Source organism: Onychomys torridus, chromosome X, assembly GCF_903995425.1.
Source record: "Onychomys torridus chromosome X, mOncTor1.1, whole genome shotgun sequence".
Lineage (NCBI taxonomy): Eukaryota > Metazoa > Chordata > Mammalia > Rodentia > Cricetidae > Onychomys > Onychomys torridus.
Window position 1 is genome coordinate 96,602,656 of NC_050466.1, and position 17,408 is coordinate 96,620,063.

Here is a 17,408-nt window from a genome sequence, read left to right on the forward strand (position 1 = left end):
CCTTCTGATCAACCACAGAGGCTCATCCTTTGACCTCACATAATGTAGTACAGTCTTTCTTCTTGATATCTATGAATATAACAGAATGTCTTTTGACTGACAATTATCTCCTGATTGCTTGTAGTCATGACTAAAGAGCAGTAGGACCTCTAGTGTAGAACAACTGGAATAGGAAGAAGGGTAGTTTGGTCTCTCTTTAGGACAACATACCACTAATAAAGAGCTGAACAGCCAATAGTGAGGCAGGAGAAAGGATAGGCAGGGCTGGCAGGCAGAGAGAATATATAGAAGGAGAAATGTGGAAGGAAAAGAAGGAACAAGAACAAAGAGAGGAGGACTTCAGGGGCCAGCCACCCAGCCACACATCCAGCCACAGAGTAAAAGTGAAAGTAAGATCACAGAAGTGACCAGGCCATAGTGGCACATGATTTTAATCCCAGAACTTGGGAGGCAGAGGCAGGTGGATCTCTGTGAGTTCAAGGCAGCCTGATCTGCAGAGCAAGATCCAGGACAGGCACCAAAACTACACAGAGAAACCCTGTGTCAAAAAGCCAAAAAGAAAAAAAAACTCACAGAAGTAAGAAAAGGAAAAAGCCCAGAGGCAAAACGTAGATGGGATAATTTAAGAAAGGCTGGTAAGAAACAAGCCAATCTAAGGCTGGGTATTTATAATTAAGAACAAACTTCCATGTGTGATTTACTTGGGAGCTGGTCCCTCAAAAGAGTAAAAGAGCAAAAACAACTAATAACATATTGACATACCAATGTGAACTGTAATTCCATGTAGGGCCTGAGACAGCTGAAAAAAGAAGAAAGAAAGAAAAAGAAAAAGGAGACCGCTCCTTTAAGAGACACTGCTGTTCAGCTGGGCAGCACTAAGTAAAAACAGCAAACTAAGTAAAAAAAAAAAAAAAAAAAAAAAAAAAAAAAAATACCTGCTTCTGGGTTTCCTTAAGCAAGGAAGGTTGAATGCAGTTCCCAAAATGCACCCCCAACCAAACTGCAAGCTTAACACTTGGCTTTCACAACCACAGAAGCAAGAGGAGCTAGCAGCCAAAGCTACAGGCTGAGGTTCACACCTTTCAGCAATTTAAAGGCTCATGCAGTCAAACAAGGCTAAATGATATGCAATAAAAGAGGTCTAAACACACACACAAAAACTCTAAACAGGTTCCAGTGTGTTTTATAATGTGCATAGGCTTAAGAAAGAAATAAAATGAGTATGGACAGTCATAGTAAGAAATAAATAGTTGTAAAAAAACTAAGTCTTTAAAGAGACAGAAAAAAGACAGGAAATACACAGGGAATCTGTATCCTATACAGTATTGTGTTGATTTTGAATTTTTTTAATGCTGACAAGCAAACAACAGCTGCTGGAAGACATGGGATTGTGAACTGGACTGCTAAATTGAACCAATCTAGATACTTTAGGAATCCCTTACCTTTAAAAAAAGAAGTCAACAAATATTCCATTGTCAAATGGAAATCAAAAATGCTTTGGAGCTTTGTTCCCACAGGAGACAAGAGGTTGTGGATTCCTTCAAGAATAATATGGATCAGGTTTGATCAAGGGAGACCTCCTGCACCTTGATGAGTGATATCTATTAACAAAAATTATAGCTTGTCCTCCCAGGACTTGAAGATTATTTCAAATATTCTCAGGGACCCTAAAGACACTTCATCCACAGACAATAGGAAGCAGTTTGGAGAACATGATGCCCACATTCCCAAGAGGGGTATGGGAGGTTTTTGGTTAATTGGTGGGTTATGGATATTTGTTATATTTAGGGGAATATAGGAATGATAATAGAGTAGATTATTGAATCTACTTTAAACTAAAAAACAACTATTAATCTCAAATATTTTGTATTTGTATGGACTTTTGTATATTATACAAATTTGAGGTCATTTTTGTTACAACATACTGTATATGCTTCTACTCGTTCAGAGGATTTTTGTATATTGATACAAATTTAAGGTTGTTTTTGTTACAACATATTGTATATATGTTTCTACTCTTGTTTAAGAGTTTATTTTAAAATGTAAAGTAAACTTCTAGTTTTTGAAAGCTATTATCAGGAACTATTCAGGATAATCAAGAAATACAGGTCAGCAGTTAGTCATCTATAACAACAAAATTTGTAAATATGTTTGGTATGCTTTCTAGATCATATAGAGATATATTTTAGATAGATAAATAGTTTTCAAACACTTCAAAGACACACAGAAAATGGCATTTAAAATTTTTGTAAACCTAAGGATTTTCATGACAATGAGATACATCTACTCCTGGCAGCACCAATTTACTTTAGACATGATGGGCACTGAATAACTCCTTATGGAGTTTGCTTTCACTGTGGCAAGGTTAGCCACTGGGCAAAGAAACTGCTCTTGCCTTTGACTGCTAAAAATGTGCCATACAGACTGGACATGCAGGACACACAGGAAAAAGACTGATGAACTTTGCAAAAACAAGGCAGGACAGTCCTTCAAAATTCCTGCTTCACAGAAGAATATGCCAGATATTCTTCAGAACACAGAGGAAAGTGACTGCTGAACTTTGCTAATACAAGGCAGGACACATTTCCTGCTTCACTAAAAAGTCTGTCAGATATTCTGGGCCTGTGGGTTGAAAATGGATGCCCTAACCTTGCAAAGTAACTTTGGGTGACTGTCCAGGTTTTATTTTTATTTAGACAAAAAGGGGCAAATGTTGGGGAATATTATTTTAAGATGTGTTACATTTGTTTATGCTATGAAACATTTGCTTTAATTATGTAAAGAAGTGTTATGAAGGGGCCATGCTAATCTTCTCTGTATCGTTCCAATTTTAGTATATGTGCTGCCAAAGCCAGCAATGAGTAAAAAAAACCCTTTACACTGAATTGATAGACTAAGTTAAAAAAAAATTCTGAATAGTGAGGTGCAATTTACCTACAAGTGTTTTAGAACAGAAAAGATGAGTGAACCTGCTAAGTGGACAGGGCAGCACTTCTGAGTGTTGGGACAGAAATCCACAGTCTCTTTCCATCTTACCCATAAAAGCATTGTAATTTATAGGAAAGGTGAAAGAAAGGATGGAAAAATTGTGTAGATTCATCAGGAAACCAAAACTATTGTTGCTTTCCTATCCAGCTGGGCCTACTATTAGAATTTATAGTCTCCTGGGAGATGAGCTATTCCATTAGTGCCAAGGCTCCTGTGGGCTGGTGCCTAGTCACATTACCAGCATAGAATTTTTCATAAAATGCTAATTTTGAGTTCCAATCACACCTTGGAACTCAGAGGCAGAATGCTTAATATAAATGAAAGAGAACATTTTATCTTATCTTGCCTACATTCCGCATCATTTCACCCACACAAGAGATCCTGCAGCTCATTCAGAAATTTAAAGTGTCCTGTAAGGTGTCTCAAAATAAAAAGTAAAAATGAGTATACAGTTCAGTGGTTGACAACTTGCTGAGCATGGACAAGACCCTAGATTCAATTTCTACATATATCATATGTCATATATAAAACAAATTATACATAATAATCATACAACCCAGCAACAGGGGAAGGGTAGGTAAAGGGGAAAAGAAGAGCATAGGGAGAGAGAAGGGAAAGAGAACACAGAAGAGAAAGAAGAAAACGGGGGGGGGGGGGGGGGGGGGAGGATGGGGGAAAGGGGACTCAAATAACAATTGGATTTCCAACCTTCCTCCATGGACTGTTCTTCACAATGTATATTTCAAAATAGAAACTTCCTATTTTCTAGAAGGAATTATTTTGGATGAACGTAATTTGCTACAGAAAGATATATTTAGTGCCCAAACCAAAATCTTTATTATTCCTAATGCAACATCACACAGAATCTAGCTCAATGTTCTAGACAAACAGAATATTACTAGGGGAAATGGCAAGATTGCCTAGAAGTTGTGTGTTCTCTCTCCTGTACTAGATAGAAGATAGTACAGATAGAAGGAGATAGGAGAGAATCAATTCTCAAGTTTCCCTCTGACCTCTACAGTAGTACATGTCTGCTTGTATGCATATGTATATACACATTAAATAAATAAATAGATAGTTAAATAAATGTAACATGCCTGTTACACTAGAAAAATATTTTGTTAGACTACAGCAGGATTTTAGTAGTTTTTTATGAATCCTTTGAAAAGGAAAATTGAGTGAGTTTCCTTTAAAGCAGGCTGCAGACTTCCAGTCTGGCTTCGAACTCATGAGACATGCCTGCCTCTGCCTCCCAAATGTTGGCATTAAAGGCATGCGCCACCACCGCCAGTTTAGCTCTGAAATTTCCAATTGCTTTAGATGAATGGGTTCTCAGTCACCTCTGCAGATTCCTCACATTGGTTCAGCTAGCGGCCTCATTTCTCTCCTCTCCCCTCTGTCTCTCTGCTTTAACTGGCTGATCTCTTTGCTTATTGCCACTTTGCCTTCCTATTCTGTGTGTGCTCAGCTTTCTCTTTGTTCTCAGCACCCCCTTGGCCTTGTGGTCTCACCTGCCGTTGTCTCAGTTCAAATTGCCTGCCTTTTGGTCTTACCTCACCTCGGGGTCTGGCATTGACTGATGTCCCTGACTTCCCGGTTGTGGTGGTACCAGGCCTCCCGATCTTGACTTCCCTGAAGGTCTTTTCGCGGGATCTAGTTTCACATTCTAGTGTCTAGGCAGAACTTCCTGGTCTCACCCCCTCGTGCCACCTCGAGCCTCTAAGCGCCTCCCAGTCTCACGTTGCTTCACGAGATCGCCTCACTTCCTGATTTCGGGGTCCATTTTCGCTCCCTCAACAACCAGTCTCGCCTCGCAGACTGCGGGGTCTCATCTCGCCTGACTCCGGGTCTTATTTTGTCTGACTCTGAGGTCCATCTCGCCAAGACTCCGAAGACTCAGCTTGCCTGACTCCAGGGACTCATCTCACCTGACTCTGGGGACTCATCTGCCCTGAATCCGGGGTCTCGGCTCGCCTGAATCCGGGGTCTCATCTCACCTGACTCTGAGGTCTCATCTCACCCGATTCCGGGGTCTCAGCTCGCCTGAATCCGGGGTCTCATCTCACCTGACTCCGGAGTCTCATCTCACCCGATTCCGGGGACTCATCTGGCCTGACTCCAGGGTCTCACCTGGCTGACTCCGGGTCTTATTTTGTCTGACTCTGAGGTCTCATCTCACCAAGACTCCAAAGATTCAGCTTGCCTGACTCCAGGGACTCATCTCACCTGACTCTGGGGACTCATCTGCCCTGAATCCGGGGTCTCAGCTCGCCTGAATCCGGGGTTTCATCTCACCCGATTCCGGGGACTCACCTGACTCCAGGGACTCATCTGGCCTGACTCTGGGGTCTCATCTCACCTGACTCCGGAGTCTCATCTCGCCCGATTCCGGGGACTCACCTGACTCCAGGGACTCATCTGGCCTGACTCCAGGGTCTCACCTGGCTGACTCCGGGGTCCTATTTTGTCTGACTCAGAGGTCTCATCTCGCCAAGACTCCGAAGACTCATCTGGCCTGACTCCGGGGTCTCATCTGGCCTGACTCTGGGGACTCATCTCACCTGACTCCGGGGTCTCATCTGGCCTGACTCCGGGGTCTCATCTGGCCTGACTCCGGGGTCTCATCTGGCCTGACTCCAGGGTCTCATCTGGCCTGACTCCGGGGTCTCATCTGGCCTGACTCTGGGGTCTCATCTGGCCTGACTCTGGAGTCTCATCTGGCCTGAATCCGGGTCTCGCTTTGCCTGTCTTATCTTGGATTCTGATTTTGCCTCACCTCATCTCCAGATTTTGCCTTATTTCTTTGTCTTGCCTCGCCTCAACCCAGGATTTCGCAGGTGGTTTTGACTCAAGGTCTAGCCTCGCATTGTCTCACCTAGAAGATAATCTTTCCTGCTCTTCGGGTCTCGCTCCAAGGTCTCGATCTCTTTGCTTTGACATCTCGACCTATCTGTCACCCCTGCCTTACTTCTCTTCTCTGCCTTACAACAAAATCTGGCCATGCCCTTGCCCAGTTTGTCCCCTGCCAGGCCAGCAGAGGTGAGTAGCCCAGAGGTCCAAGAGGGCAGTCTGGATGCTGCCAAAGCAGAGGGAGCAGAGGAGGCTTTGTGGCCTGCACGCCAGAACTTGCCCTCTACAATCACCACAGCACCTCCAGCTGGCAAGGATGACCATTCCACCAGTGGGGAAGTGGGGGCTCAGAAACGCCTGACATCCAAGCCTTCTAAGAGTGGAAAGAAGGCAGCGGTGGAATATGACCAGGGGAACCTCATCCCTCTCTCGGAGCTGACTCCACACATCTCCTGTTATATTTGCAAAGGTTATTTAATAGATGCAACAACCATTACAGAATGTCTTCATGCCTTCTGTAAAAGCTGCATCATAAAACATTTTGAACATAGTTATAGGTGTCCAAAATGCAACATTGTAGTGCACGAGGCCAAACCTCATAATCACCTGAGGTCGGATCCACAATTGCAAAACATAGTGTACAAATTAGTGGCAGGTTTAGAGGAAAAAGAAAAAAAGCAAAGGCAAGAATTCTATAAAGAAAGTTATTCAGAAACACCAAAACCTGATGCTGTTCCACAGCCAGGCCCTTCAAGAAGGGAACACTAAAAAGAATTATAGAATAGTGTCTCAGTTCACATGAGCCTGATATGTCTTTAGTACTGGGTTCTGTGGGCACTAATGCAGAAATTGAACATTTTAAACCACTGAAAATGAAGTTTGTGTGAGTCTCAGGAAATACATCCATTAGACATATAGAAAAATTTCTCAAAAGAAAAATGGGCTTTGCTGAAGCTTATCGGGTAGATATCACGTGCAGTGGTCAGTTGCTGAAGGACTTTCAAACTCTACAAGAAGTCCAGTGTACAGTCGGGGATGCTGGGATGCAGGGTGGTCTGTTAGTCCTTTATTGCAGTATTGTGCTTTCTCCTCTCCACGTGACTTGTTATGAAGGGACAGAAAATAAGACCTCTGCAGAACTGCATCTTACTGAAGAGATCTAGAAAACATGGAATCATTAGAATTTGTACTGTTTCTGACATCCCTGTGTCCCACACCTGGCATCCTAGCATTTATAGGTACATCTTAGGACAATGGAATGGATCCATTTCACTACAAACCATAGAAAGGACTCACAGCTTGAGGGGAAAAAAATCGAATGTCAAATTTTAAAATTCTTTATTTTGGAACACTTCAAAGTTGTTTTTTGTTAACTGTCCTTAAGAAAAGTTGTTTATATTTTTCTCCACTGTTGAACTGGCTGTGAGTTGAACAATCCATGCTACATTTTTCTCTCATCACAGGCCCAAATCAAGGACAAACCAGCCATGGGTTTAAACTTCTAAAACAGCCAAAATGGACATTCTTAAGTTAATTTCACTTGTTTGTTATAATATTTGAAGGTTGAGTAACTTCTCATTCAGATTGATTTCCTCCGTAGGATGGCATCAGGTGGTTTTCCTTTTGGAAAATAAAGTTTGCTTTCAACATGGATATTCAAAGCCAGTCTTTGTTAAATTGCGGAGTATACTTGCTGTCAAAGGCCAAAATTATTGGCCAAATTTTTGTGTTCTCATCATATTTTGAACTTAGCATTTTTACAACTAGCAACCCTCCTGAAGAGATGCTATTCAGTTCTAAAAGGTATGAACTGTTTTGTATAAAGAGACTGTCTCCTATAGGTTGTATGGGTTGAGCCATAGACCTTCAGTATAGTAGCACATTTTAACATGTCTTAAAATAAGAAGTGTATCTTTGTGATTTTTACACACCAGAGTGGTTAGCAATGGTGGTTGATACCTTGTAATGACACCACTTCTGAAATGGAAAAGTTCAGGTGAATCCGGAAAGTTACAGAATATTTACTTAGTGTTTCTTCAGTAGATCAGCGTCATTGATTGAATATTTAAAGCTGAATTTTCTATTATTTTGTTTCACTGGGTTAAAAATAAGAGTGTTTGAAAGTTCACTATAATAATGAGGCTTCAAATTTAAACATTATATTGCCCCAAATTAACATCCTGGTGCTTTCTAAAAGATATTTGCAGGATCTGTTTCATACAAAAACTTTAAATTTGGTTAGGAATGGCAGTTGTAAAGAATTTGTGAAGTAGTTTGACATAGCGGCACATACTTGTATTCTCAGCACTTTGGAAAGAGTAAAGAAGATGAGGATCACAATCCTCACCAGTATAGAGAGGTGGCATTCTCTATATTAAGAACTTTTAGGCCTGCCTGTCAGGAGATGCTAAGTCATTTGGAGTATGTGCTTACAAGGAAATTGTGCCTCTTATTCTTCTGGCTCTGAGCTGAACACTCCATGCTATGTTGTTGCCTCACCACAGGCCCAAATCATGGACCAACAAGCCATGGGTTTGAACCTCTGAAACAGTGAGCCAAAATGGGCATTGTTAAGTTAATTATTTCACTTCTTTGTTGTAATAATAGAAGGCTAAGTAAGTTAATAGGCTTATATTTATAAGTGATGCTGAGTCACCAATGGGTGAATTGTAGTGAATTCTTGTTAATTGCATGCTATTGTAGTTTCCATTTTAAATGTAAATTGACCTCTCTCAGGTATTAGTAACCTTATATAATTTTTACCTCTGTCTCCTTCCAGGTTTTCAGTGTAATCCATCCAGAGCGCTGCTTGATGCAACAATACCCTGGTGACTACCCCACTATGGGACAGCTTGCAAGCTATTGGGCTAACTTGAAGACCTCCATACCTGGCATCCACTGTGCACATAAGCCATAGGAAGAACCTCTCAGTCACAGTGTGAAACCATAGTTGGTGCCCATTTAGTGTTGTTACTGTTGTTGTTACTTGTGTTGTTTCCTGCCCACTGGTTGAGCAGTTGATCATGCGTGCTTTGCTACTGTTTTTTCTTTAAGATCTGAGGTAAAAGATTCTGTTGTTTCACATGTATGGCTCTCCATGTTTTGTTTTGTTTTGTTGCACTTCATTTTCTGTGTCATGATTGAATGACACACTGCACAGGAACTCACGTGGTGAAGACTTTCTTAGACAGTGGCTTTCTTGGTTAAAAAAAAAACTCAGAGGTCAAACAAGAGTCACAGACTAGCTTCCACAACCAAATACCCTGGAGCTCTATCAAGGCAGAGCTAAGACCCAAGGATTTCCAGTGTTCATATCGCAATGAGGGTGTCCACGTGGTACTATTGGTCATTTTGAAACAGAGCTGCTAGTCCAGTCAAATTGAGTCTAGTCTCAAAGGTCTGTCTGTGCTCCAATGGTTTGTTCCAGAGACAGAAGGGGAAGGATAAGCTCCAGTGAAGAGCAGTCAGGTAGATACTGGGCAGGTATAAGGACTGGCAGATTGCGAGAGAGGGACTCACATTCTGACCACCTTCATTGATTTGAGCTTTTACATGTTTTTTCTTTTTTTGGGGGGGGGGGTCGTTTGTAAGAGTTTATATTTTAGAGATGTTAACCTTTCATAATTTGTAATATATCTGGGAATCAAACTTAGGTCCTCTGCAAAAGCAATATATTTGCTTAACTACTGAGCCATCTCTCCAGCTCCCAATCTTTGTTGTTTTGTGAAGCAGGGTCTCACTAGGGAGATAAAAATCCTCACAGGCCACAGTGGCACTGCCTTCCCTTGCCCCTGTGTCTCTTCATGTTCTGACCTTTTCCTGTAGGGAGCCGCCATTCTAAGATGGCGCCGACCTCCTGACAGCTTTGCTGTAAACAACTCCATATTTGGCTGTGCTTGCTGGGCTGTGCGCCTCGAGGCTTGCGCATGCGCGTATATGGTAATTTGGCCTTATGTCCTCAGCCTATCCCGTGGCTCCCCGTGCTTGCATTCTGGCGGGATCCAATCACAGATTGACCCATTCACTTGGTTCCCTATATAAGCAGCTGCCTTTTGGTTCTTGGGGCCCCTCACCTCCCACTCTCCCTCAATCAAGAGGCGCTCCAATAAAGTGTGATCTGAGAAGAATCCTCGAATGGTGGTCGTTCTTTCTCGCTGGTCGAGGAGCTCGCCACATTTTCCCCTATGGCTTCTAGAGCAAAATGACAAAAGATTTAATGCTTCCCATTAAAGACAGAAACATCCTCACACCTGCCCCTGGGATCCTGAAGTTACAGAATGGAAAAGGCCTGGACAGTGCCCCTGTGCTCTGCAGGGTGCTCAGGAGCTCTAGGGACCTTGCACAAGGATCTTGCCCTCCTTGTTTAGGGATGGTTTGATCTAAACGATGAGATCCACTAGGTCCCCCTGGAGAAGGCAGTGGCTGCCTAGCATTGCATACCATGGAACCCTCAAATGGAGGCCACCACTCACTGGAGGAGTCCATGGAAACCCTAGGAAGTTGTTGGGTAAGCATCCCAACACAGAGGAAATATTCTTTAAAGCCACCTACATGCAGAAGCTACTCTAAAGATTTTGCCTTAAAAGGATAGAGGAAGGTAATTCTGGTTTTTCAGTTCTGTCCTTTGGGAGGAAGGGTTACAGGAAGGCTCCGGCCTGCAGGAACCAGTAACTTCCTCTCCTGATTTTCCTCTTAGCAACCAGGAAGATCAAGGAAAACCTGCAATTTGAGGGTAAAAATCAGGAGTGGGGGATAGGGAACACACCAGTAGCTTACAGCACCTATGAACCTAAAGGAAATAATAGCAAAAGGAAAAAAAAATCCTGCTGCTGTGGTAGACTCATGTCAATGGGCAAAAATGATTAATTTTTAACTTTAATTACTGAGCAAATGCCACATGTAGGGAACACAGTGTTCCTCCAGATTACTTGCCAATTTATTAGAGTTAGGTCACAAAGATCACATAATTTGGTAGTGCTGCTGACAATGTCTTAAAGTGATGGGCCCAACCCAGGCTAGATTTTTTTTTTTTTAAGTTTTTTGAGACAGGGTTTCTCTGTGTAGTTTTGGTGCCTGTCCTGGATCTCACTCTGTAAACCAGGCTGGCTCGAACTCACAGAGATCTGCCTCCCAAGTACTGGGATTAAAGGTGGGTGCCACCACCACCTAGCTTCCTAGGCTGGATTCTTACCAGGCAAATGAAACAAAGCCTAAGCTCAGCATCCCTCAGAAATCTAGAGATGGGGGTTTCTGTTTGTCAGTAATACCACCCTTCTCTGCCCCAACAGTCAACTGCCACAAGCAAAATACACATAGTTCCTGATTAAACCAAAGAGCCTGTATCAGCTCAAAGACCCCAACCCACTGACTATCATGTGAAGTCCATTTGCTCTCCCACTGAGCTTCTGTTCTCCACGCTCATGCTGGTAGCCCAGCAGTTTTTCCCCCAGTAAACTCTGCTTCTACCCATGGAGTGGCCTAGTTCAGAGGTTTCACTGTACCTTGCTTACAATAAACAAACCACTAGAGAAGACAAATGGGAAACCAGTATCATAGACATACAGCATTTTAATACTAACATGATAAATTATCCTCATATTCATAATATAGAAGTAAATTTTCAAGAATTTATATACTTAGATTCCACTGGAAATTTATAATCTATTATAAATGTATTAAATTATATAGTAATGATTTAGTGAAGCATAAAAATTTTTAAAAGCATGAATTGTGTTTTCTAAATGTACAATATACATTACAGCTTAATGTTAACAGTTATTCAGCTGTACCATCAATGAGGTCAGTTTTCTTGAGGCTCAGATTATAGTTGTAACTGGGCAAAATTTAAAGCTTGTGCTGCCTCTAATATTTGAGTTAAATAAATGTAATACAGAGAGAAGGCCATGCCTGCCCATCTTGAGTAAAGTGCGCTGTCCCTAGTATGCACTCCTGTGAAATGTTCTCTCAAAGATAAAGCTGCACTGGTAGAGTAAAATCATGTGATTTTGCCACTTACAAAATGGATTAATAAAATAGGATCCCATAATCCTTCCATTAAAATTGTTAATGTGGCTCATTGTAAATGAAGCCCTCTTTCATTACTTTATTAGTTTAAAAGTAGTAAAAGCCTGTTGAATAAGGTTGATTTTCCAACTAGTTCTTCATCTATATACATGCCTACCTATAATAAAGACAGCAAACAGTGTCTCTTTCAACAGTTTTTCTGTTGCAGCCTGCTATACATCCAAAAAGACAGCCCACCTTTTCTAGGATGTCCATAATGTACAGCCTGAAGCCTTATCATCAGACACAATCATTCCATATAAAATCTTGGGGACATTTGATTTTCTCCAGGGATACAGCTATGGCATTCCATTCATGGTGAATTCTTCCAAGAGGATTTCCCCTGACACACTCAGTGAGGAAACTGCTGAGGAGATTAGCAAACCACAGAAATTAAAAAATGTCTGTCCAACCACACTGGGTTTTGCAGAGTGCTCAGGAGATCTCACAAATGACATTGCCCTCTCTCCTCTAATGGTGCCTGTCCAGACCAAGATGAGGTTTATTAGGCCACTGGACAGAGGAAGATGGCTGCCAGACAAGGTAGCTGCTGAACCTCACTCCCACCCCCTGCCCTCTGCTGCTTCAGGTGACTGCAAATGCACAAAACGGAATTTGAATTTCAAACACCAGGTCTGGGAAGAACAATCTGAGCCCTAGGTTGCTTGTTAATTTATACTCACCTCTACATAAAATAAATAACATGCATCTATAACATTTTAATATATTGTGGAGAGTGTATACTTTATGATATGTAACTCAATAAAAGCTATTTTCTGTAATTAGATGCCATGGTAAACTCAAAATCTGCACACTAATTTATATACTAAGCTGGGTTTGGTCATGCCTGTCTATAGGGCCACCTATTCAGGTAGCTGAAGCTAGATCATTTGAAGCCAGAGTTTATGATATTTCAAAACTTCTAACATCAAAATAAACAAACTGTATAATTAAGAAGTATGTAACAAAATAATTTTGGTACTGACTGGTATTTGAGCCTCTATAATACATTACAGCTATAAGTTTCTAAGTGCATCGACTCACAAAATGGGGCTAATTATAGGAAGGATCAAATTTTAGTATCTGGGCATCCCACTAAACTTAAAGACATTTGCCCCAATAATCCTTAAAAATTAAGGGTTGGGGGTTTAGCTCAGTGGTAGAGCACTTGCCTAGCAAGTGCAAGGCCCTGGGTTCGATCCTCAGCTCAAAAAACATAAAAACAAAAAGCAAACAAAAAAAACTAAAAAAATAAATAAATAACTAAACAGCAGTGGGGTCTGCATGGGACTGGACTATAGGCCCTCTGCATAAGAGAGACAGTTCTTAACTTGGTCTGTTTGAGGGGCCCATGTCAGTGGGATCAGGATCTATCCCTGGTGGTGCATGAGAAGTTTTTAGAGCCCTATGGTGGGACGCCTTGCTCACCTTGATGCAGTGGGGAGGGGGCTTGAACCTGCCTCAACTAAATGTACCGGGCTCTGCTGACTCCCCATGGGAGGCCTTACCTTTTTGGAGGAGGGGATGGGAGGTTGGGGAGGGAAGGCTGGGGAGGGGAGTGGGAAGAAGGATGAGAGGGGGATCTGTGGTTGGTATGTAAAATGCATTAAAAAACTCTTTTTTCTTTTATTATTATTATTATTATTATTATTACAATATTTGTGTTTTAATTTTACACATCAGCCATGGGTTCCCCTGTCCTCCCCCCTCCCGCCCCCACCCCCACCTTTCCCCCATCCCCTCCCCTCCATTCCCATGTCCTCCAGGGCCAAGACTCCCCTGGGGATTCATCTAAACCTGGTGGATTCATTACAAGGAGGTCCAGTAAAAAAAACTCTTAATAAAGAAAAAAGTTAACTAAATATAATATAGACACAAATAGCTTAGCATGGTGTCTCACACCTATAAATTACCTTCACTTTCTCTCTCTCTCTGTCTCTGTCTCTCTCTCTCTCTCTCTTTGTATGTGTATGTGCTTCTCCTTCAACCACAAAAGAACCTTTTTGGGTGAATCAATATGGTCTCTTTCCAAGTTCCTAGACCTTGATGTCCAGATCTTTCCAAATTGGAAAAGAAATTAATTTATTTTTTATTTCATTAAGTGAGTTTTATTCCATCAGTTGAATATTTGAATATTATTTTGTTATTTAATTTCATGATATTCCATCAATCTTTCCTTTTTCGTTTGCTTGATCTTCTCTTTTTCAAGCTAGATTATTTCAAAAGACCAATCTTCAAACTCAAATGTTTTTTCTTCTGCTCAATACAGTCTATTTCAGGAGGAGTTTTCATTTGTATTCTTATGTCTTATATGGATATTTTTCTTTATTTTGCTTTCTCATATCCTCTCTCTCCTTTCTCTCTCTGTCTCTCTCTCCTTTCTCTCTCTGTCTCTCTCTGTCTCTCTCTCTCTCTCTCTCTCTCTCTCTCTCTCTCTCTCTCACACACACACACACACACACACTTTCTCTCTCTTCTTATTAAATTGTTTTGTAATTTCATTGGATTGTATGCATCTTCTGGTAGCTCACTGAGTTTCCTCAAAAATCACTATTTTTAATCATTGTTTTCCCAAAGACATCATATTGCCTTATGTCCATGCACTGATATTTGTGTATCTCAGGTATTAACTGCCTATATCAATTCTATATGATGGTTTTCATAGCAAAGTATTTCTCTCAGATATGTGTCTTATGGTGTTAGTTGAGTAGGCCATATTGATTTTGGTTTCAGAGACCACTCTGGATGACTTGAATAGACGGTATAATTCACGATGCCATGGAGACAAGATACCTATCAATTTATAAGAGTGGTACAGGGATGGAGACAACCTGACATAACTTGCAAATATGGTGAAACATGCTTGTTAATAAGGGTGGCACCTACATATACATATATCTGATTGTGATACAGAATCCAGACGACTCCAATACACTAGGACAGACTATCTATCATTGTCCATAGACAGTGTGAATGCCTTCATACAAATTTGGATGGCCAACCTTGCAGGTAAATCTGCCCAGATGCTTCAAAGGTGAAGGGTAGAGAAGCAGAGATATCTAAGAATATCACAAGTCTACAAGAGTGTGTAAAGCAGTTTGTTGATGATATAAGCAGATAAGAAAGCCCATCCAGCTTGTTTATAGGGACAGAAGTGTAGTGCTTCTGGAGACATTCACTTGGATGCTCCTTAAGACCCCAGGTAAGTGAGATCTCAAGATAGCTCTGTATAGCAGTGTATTAGTTCCTTTGATAAGACATCATGACCAAGGAAACTTATAGAAGAGTTTATTTAGGCTTATTGTTGCAGAGACATAAGAGTCCACTTTGGCCAGGGGGAGGCATGGCAGCATGAATGACAGGAAGAGAAACATGAAAGCTTATATCTCAGCCATGCATATGAAGCAGAGAGAAAAGCCTAACTGGAAGTTGTAAGAGGACTTTTAGCTCACAAACCTGCCCCCCCCCCCCCCGTGCCATACTTCCTCCAGAAAGACTTCTTGTAAGCCTCCTCAAACAGTATCAGCAATTAAGGACCAAGTATTCAAATACCAGAGACTATAGGGACCATCCTCATTCAAACCACTATAAGCAAGAACTTGAGTAAAGGAACATATAATTTTGTCTTAGAAGTTGCTATATGGAAATGCATCAGTGTGACTCTGGCTCTCCACCAAACACAATTCAGGGCCTGTGCAACTTACAGTCTTCTCCAGCAGAAAATATTCCAGCTGATCCTGGTATAAGTGGGGACTATTGTGTGTTATGGGATGTCTTTCCATATGCTGTGAATATATGTTGTTCCCACTGGTTAGTAAATAAGCTGCTTTGGCCTATAGCAAGGAAGCTTAGAGGCAGGTGGGAAATCCAAGGACAGAAACCAGAAAAAGAAAGGCAGAGATGAGAGAGACGCCAGCCTGCCACCCAAGGAACAACATGCCAGCAGACCAGTAAGCCACAGAGCATGTGGCAAAACATAGATTAATAGAAATGAGTTAATTTAAGATATAAAAGCTAGCTAGCAAGAGGCCTGTCAGGCCATACAGTTTGTAAATAATATTAAGTCTCTGAATGATTATTTTATAAGTAGCTATGGGACTGTGGGACTGGCAGGGGCTGGCGGGACTGGTGGGACCAGAAAAACCTTCTGGCTACAATTGTGGCTTCCTGTTTACCCCTTCTATGCCATTTGAAGTTTCTCTTTGTTCAAGGCTCATTTGCAATCTAAAGTTAAGATGATAGGTTTTATGTACTTAATTTCAATCTTTATAAGATCATTGTGAATTCTGTGCTGTATAACATTGCTGCTAAAACTCTACTACCTTCTACTATAGTAATGATGTCTTGGCAAAATATGCCCACTTGGGCAATATTGGCATGAATTTTATAAAAATAAGCAATCAATTTCTGATTCAATTTAAGGCCTACTCCACAAGATGTAACATATGCCAGCACCATTAATGGGGCCATGAGCCTGTGGCTGGGTAGGACATAGGCCTAAGGGAAGAGCCAACTGCTTTTATTTTTCTAAATGGATACAGTATTAAACCAAACTCCTAAGGACTTATAGCTACATCCATAGATCAGTACATCCTTAATCTTCATCAGAGAAGTTTGTTTTTGTAATAGATGACGATTGACACTGAGACCCAAAACTAGTCCATGTGCAGAGAAAAAGAGACTATTGAGACCGAGAATGATAGCACACGCCTTTAATCCCAGCACTTGGGAGACAGAGGTAGGTGAAGCTCTAAGAGTTCCAGGATATCCTGGTCTGCATAGTGGGTTCCAGACAAGCAATGCTATATTGTGAGACCCTGTCTCAAATTATTTGAGAGAAAGAGGTGGGGGGGAGAGAGGGGAAGAGAGGCTATTAGTGAGACTGATATATAAGAGAGAATAATATATCAAGTAATCAAGTCTCAAGGATCATTGTGAAAGAGGGAGGGGGAGAAAAGATTGTAAGAGCCAAAAGGTATTGGACACCTATAAGGAAACAATGCTTTGTGGACACAACAGGCCAGTTGTACATAGAAACCCACAGTAGCTGTAACTGCATGCACATGATCTGCAAAAGACCAAGCCAGGCAAAATCATAGCTTGGATCAGGGACATGGTTACAAAATCCCACCCCTAGCTGGGGAATTACTAGCAATAGGGGGGATTTCTTCTAGAATAGGGGGAGTCAGTTTTCTTGGGATATGCAGCACCTGAGAAGCTGCATGTCTCCCATATAGTCCCATGCCCATATACATGCTGATAGCACTAAATGGACTCTGTATGTTTAAAAAAAAACACACATATGGTTTTTCAAATGGCATTTGTTGTTTAGTTTTCCCTCCTCACATTTCTGCCTTTACCCTTTTCTCCCATCCCCCTCTCTATTGAATCCTGCATATTATAGGAAGAAAAGGGTGATCATCAGTCTCATCTAGCTACAAACCCTGTGACCTAAAATACTGACTTATCTGCAAGATGTACTGGTGTAATAATGGCACAAATGTTAT

At 41.4% G+C, this 17,408-nt stretch overlaps 1 protein-coding gene and 1 pseudogene across 1 annotated transcript; one reads left to right on the forward strand and one right to left on the reverse strand.

Annotated features, from left to right (window-relative positions):
* Positions 1-2,758: 2,758 nt before the first annotated feature.
* Positions 2,759-2,858, reverse strand: LOC118574864 (annotated as a pseudogene).
* A 3,130-nt stretch (positions 2,859-5,988) lies between these two features.
* Positions 5,989-6,606, forward strand: LOC118573730 (polycomb group RING finger protein 6-like). Its single transcript, XM_036174063.1, has one exon. The coding sequence runs from the start codon at positions 5,989-5,991 to the stop codon at positions 6,604-6,606; it is 618 nt and encodes a 205-aa protein (XP_036029956.1).
* Positions 6,607-17,408: the final 10,802 nt, after the last annotated feature.